Below are 12,871 nucleotides of genomic sequence, written 5' to 3'. Positions count from 1 at the left end.
GCTAATGCCAATTTTCACAAAGTAGAATTAAAATAAAAATAGTTGCTATCTTCACACTAAATATTTCACATAGCAATGCTTAACACTATCAAGATTGACCCTAAAGAGAAAAACTAATCTGAACAGAGGAATATTAATCTATTACTGCAATCCTCCCAAGTGGTGTTTTCTGTGCAAACTCAAAATGCATACTTGCAAAGGAATAATCAAATCATATGCATCTGAAATTAAGGAGCTGACTAGTTTTATGCCAGCCTGATCTTTCAGTTGTTGCCATAATAGAAGAATATTGATTCTTTAACAAGACAAGCTTAAGTGACCTTAATCTAGTTACTACTGTGACAGTTCAGTGTAAGAAAAAAAGTGAGCTTGTCTAATTGAATGAACTTAATATTTAGCAATTAAGAGAAAAAATAATACATAATAATAATAAAATAATAATAATAATAATTTTATTTCTATACCGCCCTTCTCCCGAAGGACTCAGGGCGGTGTACAGCCTATTTAAAAACACAAACAAAACAATGATATAAAATTTAAAATAATTAAATAAGTGGCTCAAATTTAAAACCCCAATAAATTTAAATACCCCAATTTAAAACTATTGTGTTGATAGTCCGGCCTGGCGGAACAACAGGGTCTTCAATGCGCAGCGAAACACCCGGAGGTCGGAGATCTTACGAATTTCCGGGGGCAGTTCGTTCCACAGGGCTGGGGCTCCCACAGAGAAGGCCCTCCCCCTGGGCGTCGCCAGCCGACATAGCTTGGCCGATGGCACCCTGAGGAGACCCTCTCTGTGGGAACGAACTGGTCGGTGGGAGGCTATTGGTGGCAGAAGACGGTCTCGGAGGTACCCGGGTCCTATGCCATGGAGCGCTTTAAAGGTGGTAACCAACACATAAAAATGGGGGGAAAACTAGTTGATCAAGTTTTCAGAACAGATAATATGTGTACAACTGTCTGGAATCGTCAGCATAATCCAAGTAGGAATCAGAAACAGAAGAGCTAGTTCTACTTTGTTGTAAAGCTACATTGACAGAATCTTGCAAGTCTGAAAGTACATCTCTTCCCCTCCCAAAGTTTCCTTTACAGTCCAAGGAACTAAGGAGAATCTCCTCTGAGCCTTTTGCCCTGTCCTCTATCAAATTGTGGAGTCTGCTGTCTCTTATCTTATCAGTTCCTTGACAGTGTCTTTTGGCCCAGTCTCCTAAACTTTTTCCCACATACCATCATCACTGGAATAGATCTTCTAAATAAATTGGTCTGTGGCAATTTATCAGCATATTCATTATCAGGAAACATTTGTTAGGTTTTTACAAGGAAAAATAATTTAAACTACTTACTTTTGATGTATAGAGCAAACTAAAAGAATACAATTCAACAGAAATCAGGTAAGATTGTATTTAGACAATGTGAGCTAGCGGTATATCTGTACTACTAAGTGACACCTAAACACATTGAGACTGATTCTGTAAGGAGCAATAAAGATGGGTGGCAATATTTACAAAAAATATGAAACAAATAAAACATACTAAATGCATCATACTTGAAACCAGAATCAGGAATTTGGAAAATCGTTGAAAGCAAGCTAGAATTGCATTAAGGCAGTACAACAGCTAGGAAAGATTTTATTTATACTCCACCTATTTCTTGTTGGACTCTTCTGGGGATGCCAGAGATGGTTTTTCTCCTTCTCAGTTTCCGTCTTCGTTGCAGTACGGATTGGGAGTGAACAAGTGAGCAGCGTATACTAGCTTCTCGGTCAAAACCAACTCCTGTGATTCATAAATAGGTGTCATTAGCTTTTAGAAACAATAAACAATGGTTTTGACAGGAAGACCACATCGGGTCAAATGAACTTTTCAGATTATGCCTGAAAATAAATAGAAGACAGACCTTAACATTGTTAAAAAAATGCATACCACAGCTAACCCTCACAAAAGAGAGAAGGAAGTGAAAGGAATGAGAGGAAGTTAGCTACTCTCCTTATAAGGACTATTTACTGAAATGTTTTTCAAGATTATTATGTTCTAGAGGCCCTGATATGTGTAAAATGAAAATTAGGATTCAGGAGGATGATCAAAAAATTTTCAGCTGTAAATTACTAAAAAAAAAAGGGGGGGGAGGGAAGAAAGATTCTATGCATTGCTGATATGTAATAGGGAAGTTAAGATACTATGACAAATCCAACTGTTTTTGGATTTTCCATATGTTAATCCATATAAAATATCATTCAGATTGATGTCATATTTGAATCTTTTGACATTGATTCCTAGGTACAAAAAAGAGTCAATCAATTAACAAATATTTTGCCTCCAACTGGCAGAGTTTTCTAGAGCATCCTCCATTTCTAATAAAAATGTGTACTCTCAGTATCTGTCAAGAATACTAACTAGGTGGACTGAGTGCCATTGTGCAATACTATATTTAGCCTATTCTGAATTGTTTTATAATTAGTTATCAATTTTTGCTTTTAATTGTAACCTGCCAGGAATCATCTGTTGGGGACTGGGAGGTAAGATGTGACAAAATGTCCACATATATCATGACTTATGATACAAATACATAATGATGGGGCTTGCATTACAATATCATTGCACACATCATTTTACATTATCATTTTTACAACATTGTGATTTACTGAGAATGCCACTGTTTTGGAGTGCAGTGGCATAGAAAATTCATAAAAAAATAAATGTACTGTTGTACTAACACACACAGTAATTATAATGGTAGGGTAATAATAGTTTAAGTTGTATAAGTATTCCCACTAAAACCTGATGCATTACAAAGTTGTACCAAAGCAGAAAAACATTTAATGCATTGTGTCGTTACAAAGGATAGGCTTAAGGAGAATATCTAAAAGCATTGCAGATAATTCAATGTGGCATTTTGATCATGGGCAAAGCATTCAATGGGAACACACTTCATCAGCCTTCAAGCAGCTGTATATGGTTTTGCTGCACACACTACCCTAACCAAAATGTTTTCTGGACATGGTCAAAAGAAACTGCCATTTCTCTGTAGGGAGTTTCCCTTCAGTAATTATTCAATCTAATATTCCTAATATTCCTAATATTGAAGGAATGAAGTGCCAAAAAAGACGCCTGGAGAGCGGTTGGAGGGCCAGCCGGTCTGAATCTGACCGAACACTGGTAAAGTCTCATATTAATACTTACCTAGTGGCGATAAAAGCGGCAACATGTAACTATTTTTCCGCTCTTATTGCATAAATCAGATAATCGCCCGGCCGCCCTGTTTAGGGTGACCCGCTCCCTGCTCCTTCAGAAAGCGCGGGAGGACCCCTTGGAGGGTAGAGCCGAGGATTTTGTACAGTATCCGTATGATAAAATTGCTCAGATTCGGGAACACCTGGACTCCGACGGGGTAGATTCAGGGGGGAGGATGGAGGCAGGTCTTGAGAATATTATCTGGGAAGAGTTTGATTCTGTGACTCCCAAAGACGTGGACAGGATACTGAGTAGACTGAACGCTGCCACATGTTTATTTATAAGGGCCTGGTGGCTCAGCAGACTAAAAGCATTGTGATTAACACCAGCTGTCTGCAATTACTGTAAGTTCGAATCTCACCAGGCTCAAGGTTGACTCAGCCTTCCATCCTTTCTAAGATAGGTAATTGCCCCCAGTTTGTGGGGGCAATAAACTGACTTTGTATAAATATACAAAAGTATGAAGGCTATTGCTTAACACATTGTAAGCCGCCCTGAGTCTCCGGAGAAGGGCAGCATATAAATCAAATTTAAAAAAAAAACTTGGACCTGTGTCCCTCCTGGTTGGTGCTGGCCACTCAGGAGGTTACACAAGGCTGGCTCCAGGGGATTATAAATGCTTCTTTGAGTGAGGGTGTCTTTCCCGCCATATTGAAAGAGGCGGAGGTGAGACCTCTCCTCAAGAAGCCTTCCCTGGACCCAGCAGTGTTGGCTAATTACCGTCCAGTCTCCAACCTTCTCTTTGTTGTGAAGGTTGTTGAGAGTGTGGTAGCATGACAGCTCCCTCAGTACCTGGATGAATCGGCTTATCTGGATCCATTCCAGTCGGGCTTCAGGCCTGGGTACAGCATGGAAACGGCATTGGTCGCATTGGTTGATGATCTCTGGAGGGCTTGGGACAGGGGTTGTTCCTCTGTCTGGGTCCTATTAGACCACGGTATCATGCTGCACCGGCTGGAAGAGTTAGGGGTGGGGGGCACCTTGTTGCGGTGGTTCTCCTCCTTTCTCTCTGACCAGTTGCAGTCTGTGTTGGCAGGGGGGCAGAGGTCGACCCCGAGGCCCCTTGTATGTGGGGTGCCACAAGGGTCGGTCCTCTCGCCCCTTCTGTTCAACATTTATGTGAAGCCGCTGGGTGAGATCATCCGTGGTTTCGGGGTGAAGTACCACCAGTACGCTGATGACACTCAGCTGTACATCTCCACCCCGGACCACTCCAATGATGCCCTTGAAGTGATGTCCCGGTGCCTGGAGGCTGTACGGATCTGGATGGGGAGAAACAGACTAAGGCTCAATCCATCCAAGACCGAGTGGCTGTGGTTTCTGACATCCCGATATAGTCAGTTGGTGCCATCACTGACTATTGGGGGCGAGTCTTTGGCCCCCACGGAGAGGGTTCGCAACTTGGGTGTCCTCCTGGACTCACACCTGTCTTTAGAAGGGCATCTGACGGCTGTGGCCGGGAGGGCACTTTATCAGGTTCGCCTGATTCACCAGTTGCGTCCCTTTCTGGATCAGGACTCATTAAATACGGTCACTCATGCCCTCGTCACTTCCCACCTGGACTACTGCAATGCTCTCTACATGGGGCTCCCCTTGAGGAGCACCCGGAGGCTCCAGCTGGTCCAGAATGCAGCCGTGCGGGTGGTTATGGGAGCGATGTGGCGCTCCCATGTGACCCCCCTCCTGCGCGAGCTGCACTGGCTCCCGGTGGTCTTCCGGGTGTGCTTCAAGGTTTTGGTTACCACCTTTAGAGCGCTCCATGGCCTAGGACCGGGGTATCTATGAGACCGCCTTCTGCCACCAGTAGCCTCTCACCGACCAGTACACTCCCATAGAGAGGGGCTTCTTAGGGTGCCGTCGGTCAAACAGTGTCAACTGGTGGCCCCCAGGGGGAGAGCCTTCTCTGTGGGAGCACCTGCCATCTGGAACGAGCTCCCCCCAAAGATGTGGAGAATCACAGATCTGCGCGCTTTCCGCCGTGCCCTCAAAACATTCCTATTCCAGCAGGCCAGCCTGGCCTAACCTCTTTTTTAAACTTTTTAAACTTTTTTAAATTTTAAATTTGTCTTATAAATTTGGGGTGTTTTAAATTTTTTTTTTCTGGGCCAAATTATTTAATTGTATTTTAATGGTTTTTTAACATTTATATTATGTGTATTTACTTTTGGCTGTTCACCACCCTGAGTCCTTTGGGAGTAGGGTGGTATACAAATTCAATAAATAATAATAATAATAAATAATATTGAACACAAGCAATGTTGATTTTGGCTTATAAATAATAACATTCTTTACTAATTGTATAAAACCTGTACTAACATCTTTATTTTTTTATTGTTTGTTTCCTTTGTAAGTGAGTCTTTCTTCTTACAGAAGAAAATGTCATAGTGAGTCCAAGCTTTCAGTCAATGGAAGAGATACTACAGATATATCAAAGCAGATTTCCTTCTCGTTGGTTTAGGAATTTATTACCATACTTTCTGTAGCATAGCCAAATGTCACACCTGATAAAGCCTACTTGTAAATTTGAAATGGGCCAATGGATTGGCTGCCCATGTAGCCATCTTGCAATTCTGCATCACTGGGACCGTCATCATTCATATGTGGTTGGTTTTCTTGCTGTTTTCTTGATGTAGTTGGTTTTCTTACTGTGTGGGCATGATGGGATTGGCCAACAGTTATTTAGCATGATTTCTTGAATATATGGAGGTGTGAATTTACCTCGGGAACCTTATTTATAGGAACACCCTATCTATGTGGAATGTTTATGAATCACTTCTCATTAGTTCTCCTACTCTCCTGAATGATGATACCAGAAATTTATCTGCCATATTGGTGTTTTAATTGGGATATCCCTAATGGGCTTCAATGGTGGATCTGTTATTGCTCACAGCATCAAGCAAACAATTTATTGTGGGCGATGGTGATAGGGAGATCCTTCATTTCCCAAAGACCTTTGGTAAGACTTTGATATACTTGAAATATATCAAAGCATATCAAGCTTCCAGTGGTTGCTTTGATATTTTGAGGAGTTGATTCAGAGGAATCATAGTGGCTCTTCAAAAAATTTACATAGGTCTAGTGGTTATGACTTGAAAAGCCTAATGCCTCTTTTTAAAAAAAAAAAAAAAAAAAGCATTGGTATGCTCTTTGTTGATTGTTTTTGGCAAGCAACTGGGGCATCTTTATGCTACTGGTTCTTATCAGTGTACAGGTGAAACTCGAAAAATTAGAATATCGTGCAAAAGTTCATTTATTTCAGTAATGCAACTTAAAAGGTGAAACTAATATATGAGATAGACTCATTACATGCAAAGCGAGATAGTTCAAGCCTTGATTTGTCATAATTTTGATGATTATGGCTTACAGCTCACGAAAACCCCAAATTCACAATCTCAGAAAATTAGAATATTACATGAAATCAATAAAACAAGGATTGTACATAGAACAATATCGGACCTCTGAAAAGTATAAGCATGCATATGTACTCAGTACTTGGTTTGGGCCCCTTTTGCATCAATTACTGCCTCAATGCGGCATGGCATGGATTCTATCAGCCTGGGGCACTGCTGAGGTGTTATGGAAGACCAGGATGCTTCAATAGCAGCCTTCAGTTCTTCTGCATTGTTCGGTGTCATGTCTCTCATCTTTCTCTTGGCAATGCCCCATAGATTCTCTATGGGGTTCAGGTCAGGTGAGTTTGCTGGCCAATCAAGCACAGTAATCCCATGGTCATTGAGCCAGGTTTTGGTACTTTTGGCAGTGTGGGCAGGTGCCAAGTCCTGCTGGAAAATGAAGTCAGCATCCCCATAAAGCTCGTCTGCAAAAGGAAGCATGAAGTGCTCCAAAATCTCCTGGTAGACGGCTGCGTTGACCCTGGACTTAATGAAGCACAGTGGATCCAACATCAGCAGATGACATGGCTCCCCAAATCAACACAGACTGTGGAAACTTCACCCTGGACTTCAAGCATCTTGCAGTGTGTGCCTCTCCATTCTTCCTCCAGACTCTGGGTCCTTGGTTTCCAAATGAGATGCAAAAGTGGCTCTCATCAGAAAAGAGGACTTTGGACCACTGAGCAACAGACCAGTTCTTTTTGTCTTTAGCCCAGGTAAGACGCTTCTGACGTTTGTTGTTCAGGAACGGCTTGATGAGAGGAATACAACATTTGAAACCCATGTCCAGGATCTGTCTATGTGTGGTGGCTCTTGATGCACTGACTCCAGCCTCAGTCCACTCCTTGTGAAAGTCCCCAACACTTTTGAATGGCCTTTTCCTGAAAATCCTCTCCAGGCTGCGGTCATCCCTGCTGCACCTTTCTCTTCCACACTTTTCCCTTCCACATAACTTTCTATTAATGTGCTTTGATACAGCACTTTGGGAACATTCAACTTCTTTTGCAATTACCTTTTGAGGCTTTCCCTCCTTATGCAGGGTGTTAATGATGGTTTTCTGCACAACTGTCAGGTCAGCAGTCATTCCCATGATTGTGATTCCTACTGAACCAGACTGAGAGACCATTTAAAGGCTCAGGAACCCTTTGCAGGTGTTATGGCTTACTTAGCTGATTAGAGTGGGACATTTTGAGCCTAGAATATTGAACCTTTTCACAATATTCTAATTTTCTGAGATTGTGAATTTGTGGTTTTCATGAGCTGTAAGCCATAATCATCAAAATTATGACAAATCAAGGCTTGAACTATCTTGCTTTGCATGTAACGAGTCTATCTCATATATTAGTTTCACCTTTTAAGTTGCATTACTGAAATAAATGAACTTTTGCACGATATTCTAATTTTTTGAGTTTCACCTGCACACTGTATGTTAAATAGTGTATTAACTCTGACATTATTATTATTTTATTGTGTACTGATATGGAAACCTACATGACTGCTCAGAGGCAATACTGTGTACAGAGAACCTTTTGAGATCTAAATGAATAGATTAGTCTACTCTTCATGACAGATTTATTTTTGGTTTAATCTATAGAATGAGATGAGAAACCAATGAGCCAATACAGCTAATTCAGAAATGTTACTAGTCATTGATTTTCATTCTGACTTCATATTGTATTGCAAATTCCTGTCTCTTTCTCTCTTTTTATGTATCATATATAATATATGGAAAGAAGATTTCTAATAAGTGAAGGGATTTTTAAAATAAATTGTACACATCAATTAGAATATTATTCCTATACTCTTGGCCTTGGAGCATAAGACGGGTCCTGGGATCCCGAGAGGTGGCACAAAGACGTTGGGGATTTTAAAAGTTCTTTGTACTCTTTTTTAATTTGCTTTTTAAGGGCTAGGAGGGAGAATGTAATATGTACGACCAGGGTGGGTTTGGGGGGCAACCCACAAGTGTCGGGGGGGTTGGGGGGGCTAGTTCCTATATTGGAGAGGGTGTTTCCATTGGCATTGTGGGTGGGAGGGGCGGATATGGTGGGAGCAGGGGGCCACATCGTGTTAGGGGAGGACGCACTCACTACTTGCGAGTGATTGCATGCTCCGGCCCCCAATGCTCTTCTCGCTCCCCGGGTTGTTCAGATCCTCAGGCCCTGGGCCTCCGGTTGATGCTGTGCAATGCCAGGTCCGTGATAAATAAAGCCCCCCTCATTTGTGATCTGGTTCAGGAGGGGGGTGCAGACCTGGTAGGTATTACGGAGACCTGGTTGGGCTAGGAGGGGGGGTCCCCCTCGTTGAGATGTGCCCACCGGGTTTCTATGCATTCCATCAGCCGAGGTCCCGGGGCGGGGCGGGGGGGTGGCAGTTCTTGTAAAGGAAGGTCTCGTTCCAAGTGAGGCCACTGTACCTCAGATAGCTGGATGTGAGTCCCTCCTGGTGAAGTGGGGACAAAGGAGGCAGATGGGCTTGCTGATTATGTACCTGGCTCCCTGCCACGTGTCGGCTGCCCTGCCCGAGCTACTCAACATGATTGCCGAGGTGGCGGTGGAGACCCCCAGGCTTATGGTCACGGGGGACTTCAACCTGCCATCTGTCGGTGAAGCGTCTGAGGTGGCCCGGGAGTTCATGGCTTCCATGACGGCCATGGACCTGACCCAATTAATTCATGGACCCACTCACACTGGAGGACACACTCTGGACTTGATTTTTGTCTCTGGGCAGTGGATGAATGATCTTGAGATAGGGGCGGTAGCGATTGAGCCCTTGTCATGGTCGGATCATTCCCTCCTTAGGCTTGATTTTCTAACCACCATACCCCGCCGCAGGGAGGCGGAACAGACCAGATGGTTCTGCCCCAAGCGCCTGATGGATCCTGATAGGTTCCAGATGGAGCTTGGGCCATTTCCTGAGGCTCTGACTCATGACTCGGCTGAAGAGCTGGTGGCCGCCTGGGATAGAGCGGCCATTGACGCTTTGGACCGAGTCGTGCCTTTGCGGCCTCTGACCCGTCGCTGAGTTTACCTGGGTCCTTGGTTCTCCGAGGAGCTGAGGGAGATGAAGCGCCAGAAAAGACGCCTAGAGAGCAGTTGGAGATCTAGTCGCTCCGAATCCGACCAAACACGGGTGAGGTCTCATATTAAGACCTACCTTGTGGCAATAAAAGCGGCAAAATCTAACTATTTTTCCGCTCTTATTGCATCGGCAGATAACCGCCCGGCCGCCCTTTTTAGGGTGACCCGTTCCCTCCTCCATCTGGGAGTGCGGGAGGATCCCTTGCAGGGTCACGCAGAGGATTTTGTTCACTATCTGCACGATAAAATCACTCAGATTCGGGAAGGCTTGGTCTCTGACTGGGTAGGTACAGACGGGATGCTGGAGGCCGGTCTTGAGAATGTCATTTGGGAGGAGTTCGACCCTGTTGTTCCCGAGGACGTGGACAGGATACTGGGGCGGCTGAACGTGACCACATGTTTATTGGACCAGTGTCCCTCCTGGTTGGTGCTGGCCTCCCGGGAGGTTACACGAGGCTGGCTCCAGGGGATTATCAATGCTTCCTTGAGTGAAGGTGTCTTGCCACTCGCCTTGAAAGAGGCAGTGGTGAGGCTCCTCCTCAAGAAGCCTGCTCTGGATCCAGCTGTTTTGGCTAACTACCGTCCGGTCTCCAACCTTCCCTTTGTGGCAAAGGTTGTTGAGAGTGTGGTGGCATGACAGCTTCCTGGGTACCTGGATGAAATTGTCTATCTGGATCCGCTGCAGTCCGGCTTCAGGCCTGGGCACAGCACGGAAACGGCATTGGTCACATTGGTGGATGATCTCTGGAGGGCTCAGGATAGGGGTTGTTCCTCTATCCTGGTCCTGTTAAATCTCTCAGCGGCTTTTGATACCATCGACCATGGTATCATGCTGCGCCGGTTGGAGGGGTTGGAAGGAGGGGCACCGTTCTGCGGTGGTTCTCCTATCTCTCTGATCGGACGCAGTCGGTGTTGGCAGGGGGCAGAGGTCGACCCCAAGGTGCCTTGTTTGTGGGGTGCTGCAGGGGTTGGTCCTCTCGCCCCTTCTGTTCAACATTTATGTGAAGCCGCTGGGCGAGATCATCCGTGGCTTTGGGGTGGAGTTCCATCAGTATGCTGACGATACTCAGCTGTACATCTCCACCCCAGGCCATCCCAACGATGCCCTTGAAGTAATATCCTGGTGCCTGGAGGCCGTGCAGGTCTGGATGGGGAGTAACAGGCTTCGACTCAACCCTTCCAAGACCGAGTGGCTGTGGCTTCCGGCGTCCCGATATAGGCAGCTGGTGCCATCACTGGCTATTGGGGGCAAGTTATTGGCCCCCACAGAGAGGGCTCGCAACTTGGGCGTCCTCCTGGATGCATGGCTGTCTTTAGAAGAGCATGTGACAGCTGTGGCCAGGGGGGCTTTTCATCAGGTTCGCCTGATTCGCCAGCTGCGTCCCTTTCTGGATTGGGACTCCTTACGCACAGTCATTCAGGCACTCCTGCCTGGACTACTGAAATGCTCTCTACATGGGGCTCCCCTTGAGGAGCACCTGGAGGCTCCAACTTGTGCAGAATGTGGCCACGTGGGGGATTATGGGAGCGAGGGGGCACTCCCATGTGATGCCTCTCCTGCGTGAGCTGCATTGGTTTCCAGTGGTCTTCCGGGTGCGCTTCAAGGTGTTGGTTACCACCTTTAAAGTGCTCCATGGCATAGGGCCTGGGTATTTGCGAGACCGCCTTCTGCCGCTGATAGCCTCCCACCGGCCAGTACGCTCCCACAGAGAGGGACTCCTCAGGGTGCCATCAGCCAGGCAGTGTTGGCTGGCGACCCCCAAGGGAGGGCCTTCTCTGTGGCAGCACCTGCCCTCTGGAACGATTTGCCCCTGGAGATACGCATGATACCAGATCTCCGGGCTTTTCACCGTGTCCTAAAAACTTTTCTTTTCCACCAAGCAGGGCTGGCGTAATCCCTTTTGAGATGTTAGATTTTTAATTGACTATGGGTTTTAGTTGGGATGTTTTAAATTTTGGGCCAAAGTTGTGTAATTCTTTTAACAAATTTTAAATTTTGTATTGGGATGTTTTTTATTTTGGCTGTGCACTGCCCTGAGTCCAGCAGGAGAAGGGCGGTATACAAATTTAATAAAAATAAAAAAATAAAATAAAAAAATTATGAAAGGCATTGAAGCAAATATTAAAATGCTATTAATTTGCTATAGCACTTATGACTCATACCGTATGCTGTTGGTGAGAAATATTGCATTGTTTTATTACAGCACATAACAAACATGATTATCATGTAATGTAAAAGGCTGCTGAATTCAACTATGCCTTTCTAATCCAATTATAGCAGCATCAGCATCAATGTCCATGGATAATCACAATACAGAAATTTAATGTGAAGTCTTTCTCATTGAATTTAATGGGGCTCATTACTATCTTAATAGATGTTAAAGATATCAAAAAAAAAAAATAAAGAAATCTTATACTTATATATATCCTCCTATTCTTTCGTAAAGGCCTAAAGTCGTGGCTCTGCTAGTTGGCTTGGGGGAATAGCACAATGGAGATGGTTGATTAACAACAGATCCCACCTCCCCTCATTCCATCCCCAGCACATGTCCTTAAATTTTAATGTTTGGTTTTAATTTATTTACGTCTTAATGTATACCGTGTTTCCTCAAAATTAGGACCTATTCTGAAAATAAGCCCTAGCTTGATTTTTATGTGTGCACCTAATTAAGCCCTATTAAAAAATAAGCCCTATTAAAACTCCACTCACTACTTCCCACTGTCTGGTTGTATCAGGTGGGGTGAGGCACATGCGTAAAAATTAAGCTAGGGCAGGGGTGGGGGGTGGAGCTCCTCTACGTGCCGTGCACCAGCTTACCTTAGGACTGCTGCAGCCAGGCCTCCCATGCCTCTTTAGTGCCGCTGCCCGACTTCTACTGTGGCCGGATGGCCGGATGCCACATGGTGCATTGTGCTGGTGCCGCAGCTCACATGCTCAATGGCACAACACACTACGCAGCCTCCTGATGTGAGCAGTGGCACTGGTGCAATGTGCCACATGTCCTCCTGCGAGTATGCGGCATCCTGCCATAAGAAGTCACACTGGCACAATGTGCCATGTGGCGTCTGTCCATGAGCAGCTGTGAGTGGCTGCAGAAAAAGTCAGGTAGCAGCGCAACAGGTGTTGGGGCATGGGAGCCCTGGCTGCAGTATGTTGTGGTTCGCCAGC

At 45.0% G+C, this 12,871-nt stretch overlaps 1 protein-coding gene across 2 annotated transcripts in view; it reads right to left on the bottom strand.

Annotated features, from left to right (window-relative positions):
* Nucleotides 1-12,871, bottom strand: part of NHS (NHS actin remodeling regulator) — a 541,425-nt gene that overhangs the window by 12,525 nt on the left and 516,029 nt on the right. For both annotated transcript variants that reach the window (XM_070943769.1, XM_070943770.1), the window contains one exon: nucleotides 1,644-1,775. In XM_070943769.1, coding sequence (XP_070799870.1) covers nucleotides 1,644-1,775 — 132 coding nt within the window. The remainder of the gene's footprint in view (nucleotides 1-1,643; nucleotides 1,776-12,871) is intronic.

The sequence above is a fragment of the Pituophis catenifer genome, unplaced genomic scaffold, assembly GCF_029215685.1.
Source record: "Pituophis catenifer annectens isolate HBS135680 unplaced genomic scaffold, rPitCat1.0.hap2 SCAF_4, whole genome shotgun sequence".
Classification (NCBI taxonomy): domain Eukaryota; kingdom Metazoa; phylum Chordata; class Lepidosauria; order Squamata; family Colubridae; genus Pituophis; species Pituophis catenifer.
This window is presented reverse-complemented; position numbering and strand designations above follow the sequence as displayed.